Source organism: Typopeltis vanoorti, chromosome 14 (genome assembly GCF_054136105.1).
Source record: "Typopeltis vanoorti isolate ZY-2024b chromosome 14, IOZ_Tvanoo_1.0, whole genome shotgun sequence".
In the NCBI taxonomy this organism is placed as follows: Eukaryota; Metazoa; Arthropoda; class Arachnida; order Uropygi; family Thelyphonidae; genus Typopeltis; species Typopeltis vanoorti.
This window is the reverse complement of record NC_143562.1, coordinates 123,895,913-123,915,777: the sequence shown is the minus strand read 5'-3', so window position 1 is coordinate 123,915,777 and position 19,865 is coordinate 123,895,913. Positions and strand designations below refer to the sequence as shown.

The 19,865-nt window shown below is 34.3% G+C and overlaps 1 protein-coding gene across 1 annotated transcript in view; it reads right to left on the bottom strand.

Annotated features, from left to right (window-relative positions):
* LOC150099879 (uncharacterized) overlaps window positions 1–19,865 on the bottom strand; it is a 434,429-nt gene that overhangs the window by 81,318 nt on the left and 333,246 nt on the right. Inside the window, exons 19-20 of the mRNA XM_090403509.1 lie at window positions 12,824–13,238; window positions 790–1,006 (exon numbers count right to left, since the gene is read on the bottom strand). Of these exons, the coding sequence (XP_090259635.1) occupies window positions 790–1,006; window positions 12,824–13,238 (632 nt within the window). The remainder of the gene's footprint in view (window positions 1–789; window positions 1,007–12,823; window positions 13,239–19,865) is intronic.

Below are 19,865 nucleotides of genomic sequence, written 5' to 3'. Positions count from 1 at the left end.
TAGAATTGAAAGAAGAACAGGAATGTGGTTTAAAGTTAAATCTAGTGTCAGACAAGGATGTACATTATCCCATCTGTTATTCATTATCTATATGGATCACATTATGAAGGAAAGTGGTATTAAACATGATATCAAAATTGGAGATGTTAATTTCAGCTCTTTGCTTTATGTGAACGATGTTATACTTCTAAATAAATCCGCTACAAGTCTACAAGATTCCCTGACAAAATTGAATAACTGTTGTAATATATATGGTATGAAAGTCAGCAATAACAAGACAAAGGCAATGAAAATAGGCAGAAGCACTGAAAATATCAGCTGCATTGTGAATGGAGAACCTATAGAACAAGTAAAACATTTCAGCTACTTACGCACGATTTTTAGTGAAGATGGTAAATTAAATATGGAAATAGACAACAGAATCAGCAAAGCTGGTATGGTGGGAAGTCAACTGAATAATGTATGGAATGAGAGAGAAATTAGTCAAAACACTAAATTAGCTGTATACAAAGATAATATTCAAACCTATTTTAACTTACGGATCTGAGAGTGGGTTAGAAGTAAAACACTTGACCAATGACTAGAGACTGCAGATATGAGAGTCCTGAGAAAGATTAGGGGCATGAATAGATGGCATCAATGGCAATATCATATTAAAGATTAGGATAATCTACTTAAATGACAGATTAACTTATAAGTGAATAGAAACTATTATTTCATTAATTCAAAACTTCAATTAAATCAGTGTTTAGGAAACCACTGGGTATTAATTATAATCACAGAACTTACTTTCATTATTACATAAGCAACACATTAAAACTTCTGGGTTAGCAATGACAGTAAAACCTACAACTACATCTGAACCAACAAGAAGCTCTACACTGTTACATTCACTGAACTTTATAACAGGATCACTTTTTTTGGGTATGAGAGAGTTGTCACAAGAAGGTGATGTAACCACACTAATGGACGGCTTCTCATCATCCATTTTAACAATTTCTGAAGGCTAAAGAAAGAAAATGCAAAATTGACCATTTAAAACCAAGTTCATTACATTTATGTTCTTTTAATGCAAGCATTCATAAAAACACTATATCTTTATAAAACACATATACACCTCTTAGAATGTGTGGCTTTATGAAATGCATTTCACAAATTATTAATTATTTCTTATCAACGTTATATTATTTCAGAATTTGATAGCATTCATTTTATTTATTTATTTATTTTTTTTAAACACCAATTCAGAACATGTCCATATCAATTCTAAGATGTATCAGATTGATTGATTGCTTGTTTTAGGGTTTAAATTTCACAAGGACATCTATAATCATGCTGCACTAGAATTCATGTAACAAACGGCATATAATGTCTGTTCTGAAAACTATATCTAAAAATCGAAATAATAACAATATTCATAAATGAAATGTTTTTAAATATATACCAGATATAAATAAGTAGAGCATCATAAAATCAGCATAGAAATAGAACATAAAAAATGTGTATAATAAATTTAGTTTCCTGTAAGAGAGAAAAGTGATTTGGATAAATGTCGCACCACACTGTAGGTGAAGCTGTCTATGCTGACTAATATTAGATGAACAGGGGTATTAGGTTTGTGAATTTTAGAGCTCCATATATTTGAGGTGGTTCGACATTAAACTTCCAACAAATAAAAAATTAGTATAAAACAGTTGTAAAAAAACTATAAAAAATATTCATAAAACATAAATATAAAAACATGTTTTTAAAGCACATTTACAATAAGTTAAATTAATAAGTTATATGAAATGATAAAGATTAATACTCTGTAAAAATTTAAAAACCAGGGTGATGGTTGATGGGTTTGATAAAATCTGCCTGAATGTATAAGGCTCAGGCAGATTATAAAAGTGGCTAAAAATATGACTGCGCTCATTGGTGAAGCAAGGGCACTTGATTAAAATGAGTAATGGATAGTCTGGCATCACAAAACTACCACACAGTCACATATGTCTTCACTCCTCAGTAAGAAGGAATACATAAGATGACTATGACCTATGAGGAGCTGAGCAAGAACAACTTCCTCTGTTCAAATCCTGTGCAGGTTGGATTGCCATAATTTAATTTAAAGCTTGATTTGATAGAGCTCATTATTAGTTTCTCTATTCCAAGATAGCTGCCACTGGTATAGGACTTTTTGCCTGGTAATCTGTGTATGGTATAGGCAGATAGTGGAGGTTTGACCTAGTTGTAGTATGTGTAGCCTCGTTTCCTTTGATACCAACATCACTTGGAATCCAAAAGAAACATACATCAAAGTGTAGCTTCCATAACTGAAGAGAACTCTGCAAGTCTGAAAATACTATGCACCTCAGGTAGCAATAAAATCTGATGTATTTTAGTGCAAGCTCAATAGCATACAGCTCTGCTCTAAAGTTGTTACACTCTAGTGGGATTTGTGCACATATAACATCTGGAAAGATGGCAGAATATCCCACTGGGTCTTCTGATTTTGAGCTATCTGTGCAGATGAGACCAAAACCAGAGTATTGAGTTCTATGAGCTTTGAAGATCTACTGGTAGACAACAGGAGGGGGTGGACAATTTTGATAGCCTGTAGCCTGTTCAAACAAAAGCTACATGCTGGCATGTATGATTGCCATGGCAGAAGTGACGTCTAAGCTATGTTGTCGACTGCTATTTCTACAACTTGTAGGAGGATTTTTATCTACAAACCAAAGGGTTTTACAGCAGTCTATCAAGTGTTGTAAATATCTCATCATAGCTGAGGGATAGTTTGATACGAGGGGCAGGTTTTCTTTTACTTGCATATAACAGAGACAGCTGTTGGCTTCAGAGCAACAAAAGAGTTCATTTGCCTTGACACACACACACACACACACACACTGGTATAGGACTTGGGACCAATAGTCAAGTTTTAATCTTACCAATGTCCCATGTAAATGAAGCAAAAACACATTTAACAGCAGCATAGCAGGGGGAAGATAAAGTGTGTAGAATGTTCGCTGCTTTATGACACTTGTCTTGTAACTGATGTATATGAAAGAAGAAACTGAGTCTGTTGTCATATATTAATCCCAAGAATTTGGCTTCAGCACAACTGGGATTAGTGATTTGTCAACTGCTTGCTGTAGCTGTATTTCTATGATCCTGATATTACATAAATGACAGTGACATAAATGACGTAAAAAGATGGTAAAGTCACTGAGCCTTGATTGCAGAAAGCATGCCACTTAAATATGAGCCTTGTGGGACTTCTAATGTTGGTTATACAGTCAGGAGAGTGGTTCCCACTCAGGCTTGGAAGATTTGGTTACATAAGAAGTTCTTAATATCCTGTACACCACTTGAGGGTACATATCAGGACATTGATGATGATGATGAGTTGGAGTTTAATTTTTGTACTTATTTTCTTGCAAAATTAAAATATACGGTTGGGAGAGAGTGGTTCTAACTCAGACTTTGAAGATTTGTTTAGATAAGAAGTTCTTAATATCCTGTACACCCAATGAGGGCACATATCAGGAATTTAATGATGTTGATACATAATAAATAACAAAGGGGATAATGTACATCCTTGTGTGACACCAGATTCAACATTAGACCATCTCCCTGCAATTCCTTCAATTCTAACTGCTGACTTACAACTCAAATAAAGACTAAGTACTGTGTGATATAATGCTCCACTGAAACAATATAACTGAAGTATTTTGAATAGCTTTACTCTTGGCATCGTGTCACATGCCTTTTCCAGATCTTCTTCTCCCATAGTCCTAAATGAACCACTGGGTCATTCATGGCTGATAGATGGTACTCTTTGCTAGCCTCCTCCAGTCGTCTTGGTCTCTTGTTGTCAGTTGAGAAAGGGAGGAATTTTTTTATCCTTGCAGACAACCTCACCACATATCTCTCTGGCTGAATCAATCAGGGTTTTCTTCAAGGCTTGCCACTGAATCTCCAAGGTTTGGTTCCTCTTCTCAAACTCTTTCATTTTTTCTTCAATAATCTTTGTGTATTTTAGTCAACAGTTCACATCTGAGAGCTGCTCAACTGTTATTCTCTTCAAAAAATTTCTTACATGTTATTCTTTTCAATATGAAATTCAATTTTATCCTGCTAAAGACTAAATAGTGATCACTTCCAATTTCAAATCCTCTGTACACTCTGGTGTCCTGCACCAGGGAGAAAATATCACTATCAACAATAACATAGTCAATGAGACTTTTCTTGTTCCTTGCCTCTTCTCTCCATGTGAATTTGTGCACGTTTTTATGTTTGAACATGGTGTTAGTAATAACCAGTCCATGTCCTGAGCAGAAATCCAACAGGTATTTGTCATTATTATTAGCTTTGCTCTTTTCTCCATATTTTCCAAAATATTTTTGTATATCTAACAATCATTTCCTACTCTGCTATTTAGATCCTCAACAAGGACTAACTTTTCCTTTTTCATTGTGTCAGTTGCTTTTTCTAAAAGCCTCAAAAAATTCCTCCACTTCTACCTCAGTAGAACCTTCTGTGGGACCATAGGTACAAATAAGTTTCATTGTCGAGTTCCCCATTCTTATATTTGTCAACATCACTATTTGATACTGCTTGCCATTCAAGATTAGCCTTGTATTTTGTGTTCAATCCTATAGCTACACCTTCTTTTCCCTGATTGTGATTACCTGAATATAATATTTTATATTTATTGCTGAGAAAAATTTCACCAGAGTTTGTCTTTTTTTGTTTCAGACACCCCTATTATGTCAATCTGGTACTTATCCAATTCCTCAGCTAGCTCCATTTCTTTGCCATTTAGGCTTCTTATGTTGATATACCGATCTTGAACTCTGGTGATGTCAAATTGGGGTGTGTTTCAGGATTTGTTCCAGTAGTTGACCTTTCACTATTCACCCTGGTTCCCTGGCAACAACAAAGGGGGCCTTGTTTAACCAGGCGATGCCCCATCCAGTGTGAAATTCTGTCATGTTGTACTATCATTTTATATTTTAGTTTAAGCTAATAAGAATACAATTTGGTTGGCTAAATCCCAAATTGCCAGCCCATCCTCATTCATTCAGTATCCAGGTAGATACCTAACAGGGAGTACCATGAGAAGATGAGGATTGGACATTAGGTCAGAAGCCTTGGTTGGTTCTCCACATTCTTTTAAAGGCTATGTGGAGGGCTCTTCTCTGTTATATAGCTTTGACCCTTAAATATCCCAATTGGAAACAGGGAGATTGCAAATACCATGGCCTTTCATTTTCAAAATATAAGCAAATAGAGATGTATACTAGCAAAGACCATCAAATATTAAAACAGGCTCGTCAGCAGAAAAAACACTGCAAATTCTCCAAAATATAAAAACAAATTATTCTGAGATCCATTTACATTCTCTGAATTGAGAGATTCCTTGGAAAGGCTAAATATAAATAAATCATGTGGACCTAATAACATACAAGGAATTATGACCAAGTATCTTCCTCCCCTAGCCCTAAATTGACTACTTCGCCTATACAACAATAGCCTAAAACAAGGAAAAGCTCCAAAAGACTGGAAAACAGCCACAATCGTACCAATTTTGAAGTCTAACAAACCTCAAGACCAACCAGGAAGTTACAGACCAATTTCATGCAAATTGATGATATTCATGAAAAAATGATATTCCAACATTTGAATTACTATTTAAACAAAAATAGTATACTACCACATTTTCAGGCTGCCTTTAGAAGAAATCACTCAACAACTGATCAACTTTTCTACTTAACCCAGTCAATTCAAGATAACTTCCAGATCAAACCTAACAAATCCACCACTACAGCTAATGCCTTTGACAAGGTGTGGAGGCAGAAACTCTTTTCCAAAGTTTGTCATATTGGAATAGAAGGTAAAGTTCTAAAACGGATTTATGACTTTCTAATGAAGAGAACAATTTGAGTTAGAATAAATAATACCTTTTCCAAGAAAGTGAAAATAAGACAGTGACTTCCTTAAGGCAGCATCTTGAGCCCACACCATTTTTCTATCTACTTAAACAACTTAGACAAAAATACAAATAAAGAAATAAAGATAGCTATGTTTGCTGATGATTTGGTCCTATTCTCAGTTCACAACAACTTAGAAACAGTAGGTCACTTAAACAAAGTCACTGAAAGTTTATCTACATACTTTTATCTACATATCTTTTTAACCAAAAAATTAAAATTAACCCTACTAAATCAGAAATTTGTGTATTTACCATTAATAACCACCTCAGAAAGTAGAGACCAAAGTTAAGTTAAACAATGAACTAATTACATTTAATGAAAACCCCAAATACCTTGGAGTTACTCTGGATTCATCACTAAGCTTCAATAAACATATCAACAACATTGCAGTCAGAGCAAAAAGAAGACTAAATATCATGAAAAGTATCTCTGGTAGAGAGTGGGGAGCCAATGCTAAAACTTTAAAAGTCACATACACCTCTATTATCTGACCCATAATGGAATATGCTTCGCCCATTTGGATGCAAACATCACAAACAAGTTTAGAAAAGCTTATAAAAATTCAGAAAAATGCAGCTAGAATCATGTGGGAAATACAACTCCTGAGAAAATAGCAGAATTTGAATCCGACCTTGTTCCTTTAAAAATTAGGTGGCAAGAAAATCTTACTAAATTTGTAGAAAAAAGAGCCAACCTTGCACATCATAGAACAAGGGAATTTTTTAAAAAGTGGCAACCAACAAACAGAATAAAGAAAAAATCAACAATGCATAAAATTATGCAAAATATAATTCCCTCAGATTGTCAAATAAAATAGCCAACTACCTGAATTTCCTCCAAATCAAGACAGGAAAAATATAGTTATTATTTTTGAAATAGGGAAACACAAGAAAAAAGCCTAGAAAACCTGAAATTTTGAGATCATTAGCTCTTTCAAAAATAATGAAATATGGATCTGACTCAATAAAGATCTACACAAATGGCTCCAAAAATCCAAATGGCAATTCTGGGAGTGGCATATACTCATCTATGGCTCTCAAAATATAGAACTTAAAACAACCAACAGTATAGGATGCAACTCATGCAGAATTAATAGCCATTAATTCTGCAACATTTGGATAAACAAAATCCAAAGGAATTTATATTTTTCACAGATTCCTTATCCTTCAAGCTATTAAAAACTGCTACACTAGTCATCAAGAAATACTTAGAGACATATCAAAATACATAAACAAACTATAAACAACCTGAAATAATTTTTCAATGGATTCCATCCCACGAAATTGCAGTTGAAACAGTGAAAATGGTTGCAACATCAAGTGATACCACAGATTTTGATCTTTTTAAAACTACTCAAAAAGTAAACTTAAAAAGAATGATTCTTGGACATGACTCACCACTGTATTCAGCAGAAAAACAAGGAGCTACCATCAATTCCAAGTTTAACCACTGTGCCACTACCATGATCTCTCTCCTCAAGGACTGGCCATACAACACCAATCAAGTTTAGCAATGGCATTAAAAGTCTTCCACATCTGCAAAATCTGAAGCATCACTGCATTTCCTAACTTGTATGAATATTTCTAAATGTGAACTTTATAACAACCTAGAAAGGGTGCTGTAAAAAATACATGAACTTGACCTCTATGATCTGGTGTAATAATACCATGGGATAATAAATAAATAAAAATTTAAATATATATATATATATATATATATATATATATATATGTGTGTGTGTGTGTGTGTGTGTGTGTATACTTGTATTAGAAACTTGTGTGTGAACATGTTCCTCTCTAGTTTAATTTATTTTTGTAACCAAATAGATAATAATAATAACCAAACTCTAGTTTTGAAGTAGTAAGGTTTTTTTTTTTTCACCAGAGGTCAAGCCAATAGTTTTAATGGTTGACTAAATCAATGTAATTTTAGCATACCATGTAGATTGTAGTGAAGATGGTTTCTTTGTATATATGTGTATACTCCAGATGATGATGATCTTAATGTGAAATTCGAAACGCCAAGTGATTATTTTGGTTTATATTCAACTGAAGTTTTCAAACAAAGTGGCTGTTTCCATAATTTATATGATGAATATCTTACCAACTTTTTGTTATCCTGGAACAATTGTGTTGACCTTTGTACCAATGGTGCAAAAGCCATGATGAGTAAAACTGCTGGTGCCACTGCATGAAATAAGGAAGTTGCACCAAGGCTTACTAGTAATCTTTGTATTCTCCACTGTCAGTTACAGTTTAAAAAAAAAAAAAATGCATTTCACTTAGAATGTTCTTAATGAAGCAGTGTAAATCATTAATTTTATTAAGACTGAACCCAAAAGTACATACTATTTTAATATTCTGTGTGACAAAATGGGAAGTATACACATAAATCCTTGAAGTACATAACAAAGTATGGTGAATGTCTCGAGGAAAAAGTACTTGTTTAATTGTTTGAATTGCATTCTAAACTGGCTACATTTTTCATGGAACATAATTTTTACTTGAAGGAGAGAGACTGGCAGATAGGATTTGGTTATTCAGGCTTGGATATTTTGTGGTTTTCTCGAAATTGAATTAAGTGAATCTGTCACTTCAAAAAACACGACTGAATTTGTTACCAATGATAACATTTGAACTTTCAAGCGTAAATTAGAATTTTGGAAAACTTGTAACCATAATCGGGAACTTGATAACTTCCCAATACTTCAAGGCTATTCTGATGGGATCAGTGGCGATATTAACGAAAATCATTCTTTGTATAATGAAATGTGCCAACATTTGGAAGATCTGCATGATTCCATGAACCACTATTTTCCAAATGACCACTAGATGTTGTTACTATATCATACATGGGTAAAAGGCCATTCAAAGTGCAAGACAGACTAACAGATTTTAATGCAACAGATTATGAAAAGCTCACTGATGTGGTTTCGACACACAGACTCCACATTGCAACAGGATTTTCAGAAACTAGCACATCCTCATGCAGCATCAAAGAATAGCTGCAATTATTTCAAAAGGCTATTAGAATAATCCTCCCTTTTCCAACTACTTATCTTTGATTAGGCTGGATTTTCTTCATATGCTTCAACCAAAACATCATATCTCAAAAGACTAAATGATGAAGTGGATATGAGAACTCAGCTATTGCCTATTAAGCCACCTTTAAAGAGATGTTTAGAAATGTAAAACAAAGCCACTCATCTCACTAACGTGATGAAAACCATGTTTATTTTTCAAAACAATATGTTATGTCAGCATGTAAAGAGTTTATTACAGTTATTATTAAATAAAGAATTATTTACAAAGTTCTCAATTTTAATTTTCAATTTGGTAAGCAATGATGACACAGTCCACATAAACGAAAATTCATGGGGTTCTCAGTAATTTAAGAACGTAAAGGGATACTGAGGGAAAAGAAAAGTTTGAGAACTGCTGTTCTAGAAGAATAAAATCAGATCTTTCTGTTTATCCAAAACAGAACATTCCACAAGAGCAAGGAATCTGGTAGACACCTGCATAAATCAGATATGGAAAACCTTGTCCTTAGGAGAAGGGAGAAAGACGAAAAAAATATTCAGTGGTTTTAAAACTTTTGCCATGTGTTCACTTAATGCATTCATATAAACAGATAAAAATGTGGAATTAATATGTCTTAATTCTTTCTGTAAAAGTTCATCTGAAGAATGTAGAGAATGAGCACGATGTACTAATGAGGTTCAACACGGATATAATGGCCTGTATAAGTATTCTTCCAAAAAACAGAAAAATGTAGGCTACCATCTGATTGATGAAGAATTAGAAGATCAAAAAAGGTTAATTGGTTATTTACTTCTTTTAGCTAAAATGGTTTTAATTTAACCTGCATAAAGGTTAAAACCTAAAATTTTAGGTTTTAACCTTTATTCAGGTTAAAACCTAAAATTTTTAACCTGAATAAAGAAGTGTGACATTGTCCCTATAGGGTTTTCACCTGTTGCATGTTTCACCAGTTATACTGATATTGTTTATCTTTTGTTTCTTACTTCTGTTATCAAATGATGTATCAATGGGATCAGTACTTACGAGGGTGGTCTGAAAAGTTCTTGGCCTAACAATGAAAAAACAGATTTATAATTTCAAAATTATTTTTATTTTTCAACATAATCCCCCTTAAGACAAATACATGTATTCTAGCGATGCTCCACTGCCTTTATCCCATCCTTGTAGTGGTTCTCAGTAAGATCTGCAAAATACCCCTCTACAGCTGCAATCAACTCTTGATTCGAAGAAAAACACTGACCAGCGAGGAAGACTTTTAGTTTTGGGAAGAGATAGAAGTCAGAGGGAGCCAAATCTGGGGAATAGGGTGGATGTTCCAACAATTTAGTGCAGATCCCTTAATTTTCCCCATTACCAAAACACCTTTGTGGGCATGTGCATTGTCCTGATGAAAGATGATTTTTTATTTCTGCAAACCGGGTCTTTTCTCAAGAATTTTTTCATCTAATCAAGTTAAAAGATCGGAATAATATTCCCCGATTATTGTTTTACCCTTTTCAAGATCATTAATAAACAAAATGCCTTTAGCATCCCAAAACACCGATGCCATGACCTTTCCTGCTGGTGGAACTGATTTTGTCTTCTTTGCTACAGAACAACTGGCTTCAGTCAACTGTTTTGACTGCTGTTTGGATTCTGGTGTGTAATGGTGAATCCAAGTCTCATCCATAGTAATAAATCGATGCACAAAATCAGTTTTATTCTTGTTAAATCACTCCAAGCACTGTTCAGAGATATTCATGCAAGTGCATTTTTGATCTGCTGTGAGCAAGAGTGGCACCCATCTTGCACAAGACTTTTTAATTCGCAAATCTTCATGCAAAATATATCCTACATAATTAGAAGAAACACACGTATAAACCACAGTGAAAATTATTTAATTGTAAATATTTCATCCTAAGTATCTTAGGACATCATCAGTATAGTATTTAAACAAAAATTAGGAATAACATACAGTTAGGGCGCATAAAAAATAAAAAAAAATATATCCTACATGTTCTTTTGAATTGCCTATATTCTCAGCAATTTCACGAGCTTTGACTCACCGGTCATCCAATACCATATCGTGCACTTGATCAATGATTTCTGGTGTTGTTACACTTTTGGGACATCCTTCACATGGATCATCTTCAAGGCAAGCCCACGTTTAAGCTCAGCAGCCCATTTCTTAATTGAAATGGGCTGCTGAGTTTAAACAGAGGTAATGTATCTTATTGTAATGGGTGGTAGGAGAACAAGGAGTCAATCCCCTGGGAACTATATAACAAAGTAAAAAGTAGAATTTTTTCATATTGGATATTGAGTGCCTATTGAAGAATGTCTGTCTTTGAGTTGAGTCGAAAATGAAGGAGAAGAGTATCCATAAACTTTTATGAACTTCAAATGAATTTCTTTTGGCGCTAAACCTTCTTTTACAAAGAATTTTATAACCGCACAATACTCAATTTTATCCATTTCAAGAGATACAGACAACACTTTGGCTTCCAACAGCTGTATAAAAAAACTACTTGATAGAATGACTTGCAATTTCACATGGATGCTTATGACAAATGTACCAACTTAGGGGAAAAAAAAAAAAAAAATCTTGACAATAGTTTTGCCATCTATGGTCGAGGCCGAAAACTTTTCAGACCACCCTCATAATTCTGAAACATTTGAGGATGAATTTATTCATCAGAGCTCCACAACAAATAGCAAGCTATGACTACACTTGGGAGTGGAATTCCAGGGCTATCTCGGACACCTTGCAAGCACCACAGCAAGCCTTTGATCCCTACCCCAAATCATGGGTGAAAGCAGTACTGCAATACCATTAACCACTGCAGTCAAGCATACAAACCAACTGATCTTGGCCAGGTCATCCAGGACCACCTATCTTGCCAAAGCAGAGGCTAAAATAGTGCAAGACAACCAGGATCTTGCTTTCTGGATGTCCATGGGTCAACACTGAACGGAAATCATGGCAGCAGTACATTGAATTCAGTGATGGTGGTCTGGAAGAAAAAGATACTAAAAAAAAAAGACTCCGGAGGAGTAAAGAATACAGGAAGAAAAGCAAAAAAAAAAAGAGAAAGGATGTAAAGCGCCCATACCATCACTGGGAAATCCTTCTACCACAAACAGGTATGACACACAAGAAGGGCACTTGAAGGAAGAAATAAAATATTAAAAAATTAATAAAAAAATAACCAGATAACTGAAAGTAATACAATAGCGATATTTCTTCACCTCCAAATTATTATCATTTTTGCATAATATTCTTGTGCGATTAAGAGATAATTCTTAGATATAAAGTATTTAGGACCAGAAGACCCACTGCAGGACACTTTCTACAAAACACAATACATATGATACCCCTCAACTCAAAGACAGACATTCTTCAATAGGTAATCAATATCCAACATGAAAAAATTCTACTTTTCACTTCGTTATACAGTTCCCAGGGATTGACTCCTTGTTCTCCTACCACCCATTGCAATAAGATACATTACCTCTGTTTATGTCTGGCAGGCTCCTATCATCAACTTGACGAGAGGATAGTCTTCATTACTCCGTAAACTAATCTTTCCTTATCCAGTGGTAGTATGATCTGAAACCTTGGAGAGGGAAATATCAGTGTACAGAGTGTACTATACAACTTTTGCATTAGATCTCCTGAACTTCAGTTCTTATCAACTAACAAACTACACCATAATTTTAGATGCTAACTTTTTTAAGCACAATAAAAAAAAAATAAACATGACTGAAATGTTTTAAGCATGCTGAAACATAGTACTTAGCTATAATAATTAATCATCATACCTGATTGAATTCCAAAAAGGATTTAGAATATATATTCATAATATCATAAAACCATGGGACTCCAATTACAGATACACCATTCGAGTAATCTTTGAATATCTCATCTAAAAGATTGAAGTAAACCTTGTGAGGTGTTAAAAAAGAAACAGTGGCTTGAAATTTGTGTCCTTTCAAAAGTAGGGCTTGCAGAATTTCAGGGATAGGTGGCGTGGAAATCCTTAATGAACAAAAGACTGCTGGAGAACTAATTGCAATGAAGTCACTGGATAGATGGCTTATCTTCTGAACTATTTCTTCATTTCCATAATCAATAAAACGCACCAAGTAATCTGAGCCATCTACTTGCTTGACATAACCACGATACCAATTATTAAACTCTGAAGAAAATGCTGCAACAAATTCCCCAACTTTAGGCCTAGAATTAGAAAATACATAAATAAAATTTATATTTAAAAAAAAAAAATTACAAATAATAGAAAAATCCGCAATTCTTTAAGATTTTTGAATGAATAGTTATTTAAAAATTAATAAGTCCCACAATGATATATTATTCTGTTTAAAGATTTCTCTCTGTCTCTGTGTATATATATATATATATTCTGTCTCTCTCTCTCTCTCTCTCTGTATATATATATTTATTTATTTGAAACAGATTAAATGACTATAAGCCAAGAGATAAAAATAAAAATACTATTTTAATTTAAATAAACTGCACTGTTTTGTCTTCTTAGAAGACTTCTTCAGATGCATAACATGAGAGAACTACCAACAAACATTGCGAGAGAAAATCTATACATTAAAGGGTTAACATATTAACATTTGAAGCCGTTCTGTGTATATCTCTTCATTTGTTGAAAGTTTCCTCTACTTGGTTATACTATAAATTAAAGATGCCAAGAAATTATATTCTTGGTATAATCCTTTATCCAAGTGTAAACAGAGAAAGTTTGCACCTGAAGTAACTCCAGAACTCAGCAACTTGTATATAGAGGCTAATGACTTCACATCACTTGCCTTAGTGTCCCATAATGCAAAGCACACATCCTTACAGACATGTATAATGCTATGTATTATAGGAAAGGCCACTACCCAGACCAGTTTCAACCTTTATTGAGATCTCATTAGTAGGAGCCAGATCCAGAAGTGATACCAAGGTTGAAGTACTGCAGAAGTCATTTTTCGATATACAAGTTTTTTTTTTTTTTTTTCATCTTAAATTTATAATATCTCTTCATTCGTGAGTATGCGCACTCGTTCAAGGTCTTGTAAATGCCAAAGTTGGATAGCAGTGCAATGACAGTATGAAACATTACAGCTGATGTTAGCGTTGACATGTATAAGATAGGGGACGATTTCTTTAGATTCTACAATTCTTCTTCTTTCCAGTTCACCATAGCATCGAAAGATATTTTCTGATATGTCCCACATGACCGGATGAATAATAAAGTTTTCGTCATTGGCGTTAGCAGAATTCAGGAAGTGGCTCGACAGAGCACTTGCTCTGGTTCTGACATATGTGACATTTCTTTTATGTTCCTCTAGATGTAATTTGATAGATTTTTGGGTCTGGCCAAAATAAGGCGTGTTGCAGTTGCACCAAATACAGTAAATAAACAATGGGATATTTCAGGTTGTTATGTTTTTGCTTGGGCATACTGAGCAAGGAGCAGAGTCTAAGTAGAGGATGGAAAGAAGTCTGGATGTTATACTTTTTGAGAACGTTGGCTAATTTTGGTGAAACAGAACTCATATATAGTAGGGTCATGTAGTCTTTTTCTATTTTTATCTTCAATATGGCAAGGAGGTGAATTGAATAGTAGCTTGTTAACTATTTGTTTTGAATAACAATTGTGCTAAAAGGTTGTAAAAAGAAATTGAAGTTCTTTGTTGATATCTTCCTCACAGAGGAGGGAGCGAGTGAGCACATTTGCCTAGTAATGGAACTGTATATGGAGATATCTACAGGTGTGAGTGGGAAAGAGGTAGCCTTTTCAATTTTAATAAGTAACAGCTCCTTTGGAATGGATTGAAGAATATTTTTTCAACACTGGAAAGGATGTAACTGAATTTGTTTACAATAATTTTTATCAGGAGAGAGATGAAACTTTGATTTAGGTGATTTTTCTTGTTATTGCTTCAGAGCTTCGAATTATTTAATTAATTTTATTTTGTGTTATTTTGAGTCTTGGAAGCTTGTAATTTGATTGGCTGTTCGATAAGCTTCCAAGTGTCACTGTCTAAAGTATGTTCAATAGTAGCAGATAGAGAAGCTTTTTTGGGCAAAGAAAAGTGCAAAGAAACAAATTCTTTCATTCAGAAGTTCCTTTTTAGCTCTATGGTATATTTTCTTTGCACATTTTGTTTTAATGTTTTCTCTTAAGGAAATGAATCTTGGAAAGTGGACATGGAATTTACAACACTTGAGAAACACTAACCTGCTAGTGTTTTGGCAAATTCTTCGCAAGGTCTTTTGGAAGCCTCTTATATTTCTATCTGTTGCCTCATTATAAAGGCTAGAGATATGATGTAATTGATTTACTCAGCTGAGAGACATATTTTTGAAACAGATTAAATGACTATAAGCCAAGAGATGCAAACAGAAACACTATTTTAATTTAAATAAATTACACAACTAGTTTACCATATTTGGCGCAACATGCCTTATTTTGGTCTGACCAAAAAATCAATTGAATTATGTCTAGATGAACATAAAAGAGACATCACGTATGTCAGAACCAGAGCAAGTGCTCTGTCGAGCCATGTCCTGAATTCTGCTGACACTAATGATGAACACTCTATAATTCATCCAGTCATATGGGACAAATCGGAAAATATCTTTTGATGCTATGATGAACTGGAAAGAAGAATTGTAGAATCTAAAGAAATCATCTTCTATCCAGTACATCTCAGCACTATCCTCAGTTATAATCTTTCAGATTGTCAACTGCACTGCTATTCAACTTTCGTGTTCACAAGACCTTGAATGTGTGAGCATGCCCAACAATTACGATACACACAGAATGGCTTCTAATGTTAATATATTAACATTTTCATGTATACATGTTTTCTCACAATGTTTGTTTGGTAGTTCCCTTGTGTTATGCAACCGAAGAAGTCTTCTAAGAATGCAAAACTATTTTTATCTCTCAGCTTATTACCAATAGTTTAATCTGATTCAAAAATGTCTCTCTCAGCTGAGTAAATCAATTAATATCTCTCACACACACACACACACACTACTCTCTCTCTCTCTCTATATATATATAGGGGAGGGGAAGGGGGTTTACCTTGGGTGTACTATACGTTAAAGATACCAAGAAATTTTATATACTAGTTTTAATCATTTTTTTTTCCCAAGTAAGCAAACAAGCAAGCATTGATCAGGCTTTATGATCCTGACCATAAAGTTTCAGGCAGAAACTTGGCTTGCTTGCTTGCTTACTTGGAAACAAAAAAAAAGGATTAAAACCAAGTATATAAAATTTCTTGGTATATTTAACATATATATTTAACATATTAATATATATGTTGTTATTATTAAATCACTTAAGGAATTGAACAACGTAGATACGAATATAAATTAAATTTTGTTCCTTTTGAAGATGGCAACGTCACGTTGCCATCTTCAAAAGGAACTTACAAAAAAAGGCACGTTCGCGTAGGCACTACAACACAGTAACTGAGAATGAAGAGATGAAGCTATTGTTCTTCTAAAAGTCCTGATGGTGCCCTCTAGCGGGCTAAGTAGGTGTTCTTGGCCATTGGGCTGAAGGTCTGCCGATGTAAGTCTCCCAAATTTTGGGCAGTTGCACACAACCAAATTTGTTGAGGTTCGGAGAGTTTCTTAGGGCTGAGGCTGATTCCATAAACAGTCTTTCGAATTTGTATTTGCTACGGTGTATTGCTGTAGCTTTCTTCCACTGTATACTGTGGTGTGTATCCAGAGCATGGTCTGCAATATCAGAATGGCTGTACTTGTGAAAACGGATGTAGTCCTTGTGTTCAGAAATTCTGATATTCGCTGTCCTGCCTGTTTGGCCAAAGTCAGTTTATAGCTGCAAGTGGTTGCTCTTTAGTGGAGCGGATAAGGGATGCCAATTTTCTGTATGGGCTGTAACAGGAGGTCAGGTCATGTTTTTTTAAGATTTTGGTAATTTTTTCCTAGGTGCCTCGGATGTAGGGAATGGTGATGGATTTAGAGTAATCCTTGTTGTGGAGGGGGGTAGGGGGCTGTGGTTTGTGGGTTTTAATATTTTTGGATTTTTTTGAGGGGGTAGCCATTTGCTGAGAAAATGTTGAGGATGTGATTTAGTTCAGTGTTTAGGGCCATGTCGTTAGAACAGATTAGTTTAGCCCTGTTGTATAGTGTTTCACCACTCCATATTGTTGTGGGGGGGGGGGGGGGGTAGGATTGTTGGAAAATGTATCTGCCTGTATGTGTGGGCTTTCTATAAACTGAGAAAACCAAGGTTCCATCAGGCTGGCAGGTGACTAGTGTGTCTAGGAAAGGGAGGCTATTGTTTTCCTCTTTTTATAGGGTGAACTTGATTCTGGGGGTGTTGTTTAAGCGTGTTAAGAAGGAGAGGAGTGTTTCAGAGTCATGTGGCCAAATAGCGAACACATCATCAATGTAGCGAAGCCATATGGTTAGTTTATGTGGGGCAGAGGCTAAGGCTTCAAAGGTCTCCATAAAGAAATTGGCCAGGGGTGGAGAGATGATGCGTTCGCTATTTGTGTTGTAAAAGAAGAATTGTGTCATTGATTGGGACATTTGTCAAAAGGGCAGAGATGTCAAAATGGACTTATAAATCACTTTTTCCAGTGTGATGGCTTCAATTTTGTTTACAAAGTGTGTGTTTTTAATATAGAAGGAGGAATGACCTACCAACTCCTTGAGTGTTGACACTAGTTTCTTAGAAGGGGATAACTGGGGTTGTCTATACCTTCAACTATCGGCTGGAGAGGTACATTCCGCTTGTGAATCTTGGGTAAACTGTAAATTCTCAGAGAACGAGCGTGTGAAAGTAGTTTTTTAACTGTAACCTTGGGCAAAGAAGTGACTGATTTAAGTAATTTTTCATATTGATAGGTGCTGTTGTCTGAGACTAATTGGTTAATTTTTTTCTAAGTATGTTCGGTTTTAAAATAACAGTGGCACTGCCTTTATCAGCACTAGTGATTATGATGTCCCGATTTGATTTCAAGGATTTCACAGCTGTCAATTCTGATTTGGTTAGGTTGCTAGTTATTGTTTTCATATTATTTAAAACGTTCAAAGTTTCCAGTTGTATTTCATTAGCTATGGTAATTGGGAGAAATCTTAAACTTCTTTCAATATGATATATAAAATCTAATTTGTTAATAGTCCTGGGTGCCACTGCAAAGTTTAAGTAGCAAGTTGTTAAGGGAGTGGTTAGAAAGGTTGATTACATGACTGTTCATTAAAGGCAGTTGGTGGCTCCTGTTATTGTTTCATTCTAGTTGGTTGCTGTTATCCTCTCTTGTAGTTGGCTATTACTGTTATCGGTTTGTGGTTGGCTGTTTTCATTCAATGAGAATTCAATTTCAATAAAAGTTTTATTTTCTTTGTTTCAAAATATCTGGATTTATAAACAACTTAAAATCGGAAGGTGAAAGAGGTGAAAAGAGGAGGCTTTTCAGATAAGACAGGGACCCTGGTCTCAAAGTCTTGAATTATATCTTGAGCAATCTGAGTAGATATGAAAAGTTCTGCAAAACAGTCTTTACTTCATCATCATCATTACCATACTTTTCATGGATTTAGGCCTACAATGGCCTGTTCCAGCCTCAGAAGTCATCACTGAATCTCTTTAGTGGATGTCTTGGTTTTTCTTTTTCCTAATGGTTTTAATTTAATATTTGTTTTAGTAATCTTTCTATTTTCATTCTTCCCACATGTTGCATCCATTTATGTTTATATTTCTTTATTTTTCTATTACTGATTGATGGTTTAGTTCTTTCATAATTTCTTTTGTGATCAAATAGAATATAATTTGCTTTTTTTTCATAAACTTCATTTCAACTGTTATTAATCTTTGTTTATCTTTTTGTTTTATTGTCCAGCTTTCACTTCCATGCAATAAGACTGTTAGAGCTAACGTATTATATACTTTTAAACTGGTTTGTTTTTGTATTAGGTTGAGTTTAAATATAGAGTTAATTACAGCTGTTATTTTTAAATATTTTGCAGTTTTTAGGTTTATATCTTTTTCATTTTCCTATGTAATCATACATCCTAGGTAGTTAAATGAATTCACCTGTTCGAAAATCTTGTTCTCTATTACTATTTCTGTCTTTATTGGATTTTATCCTTTAAAGGCCATTGTTCTTGATTTTTCTGTTGGTATTTAAATTGTTGTTCATTTAAATTTCAAATATCTTTCTGTAACTTTCTTCAGAATTTGTAATTATTAATTATCTGATCATCAGCAAAAACAAGCATGTTTAAGTTTACAATAGGAGAAAGTTTAATCCCTTGATGGGAATTTTTATTCCATTTTATTATTTTATTTTAATAAATATTAAAAACAGTTGCTGAAGTCTGACAAGGGGGCATCCTTGTCAGACTTCTTGATTATCTTCACTTGCCTTTGATAATCTGATGATATCGTTCCTTTCTAAGTGGATAACAGTACATTTTTGAGGAAATAAAATAAAAATAAGGAGAACCATTAGGACATTTGCCTTCTAGGTGCATACACATTGTTTTCTTTTATGTCCACAACCACAAAAATTTGGGAATCTATATTATGTTAATACTATATGTGGGGTATTTAACTTCAGAGATAATACTAAACATGTTTTTTTCAAGCCACCAATAAACTGAGTGATGGTCTTGCACAATGGTATTTACAGAACCAAATTCATTTACCTCCTAAATATTTTCATAAGCATTCATGCCAGTATGGGGATTCTAATCCACAGCCACTTTAGTAAAATAGCAGTGACACTCTCGTTGGTTATCAAAGCTTAGTTGTCTCAATCAGTAAAATGAATGAGTCAACTAAAGCTGTGATTTTAT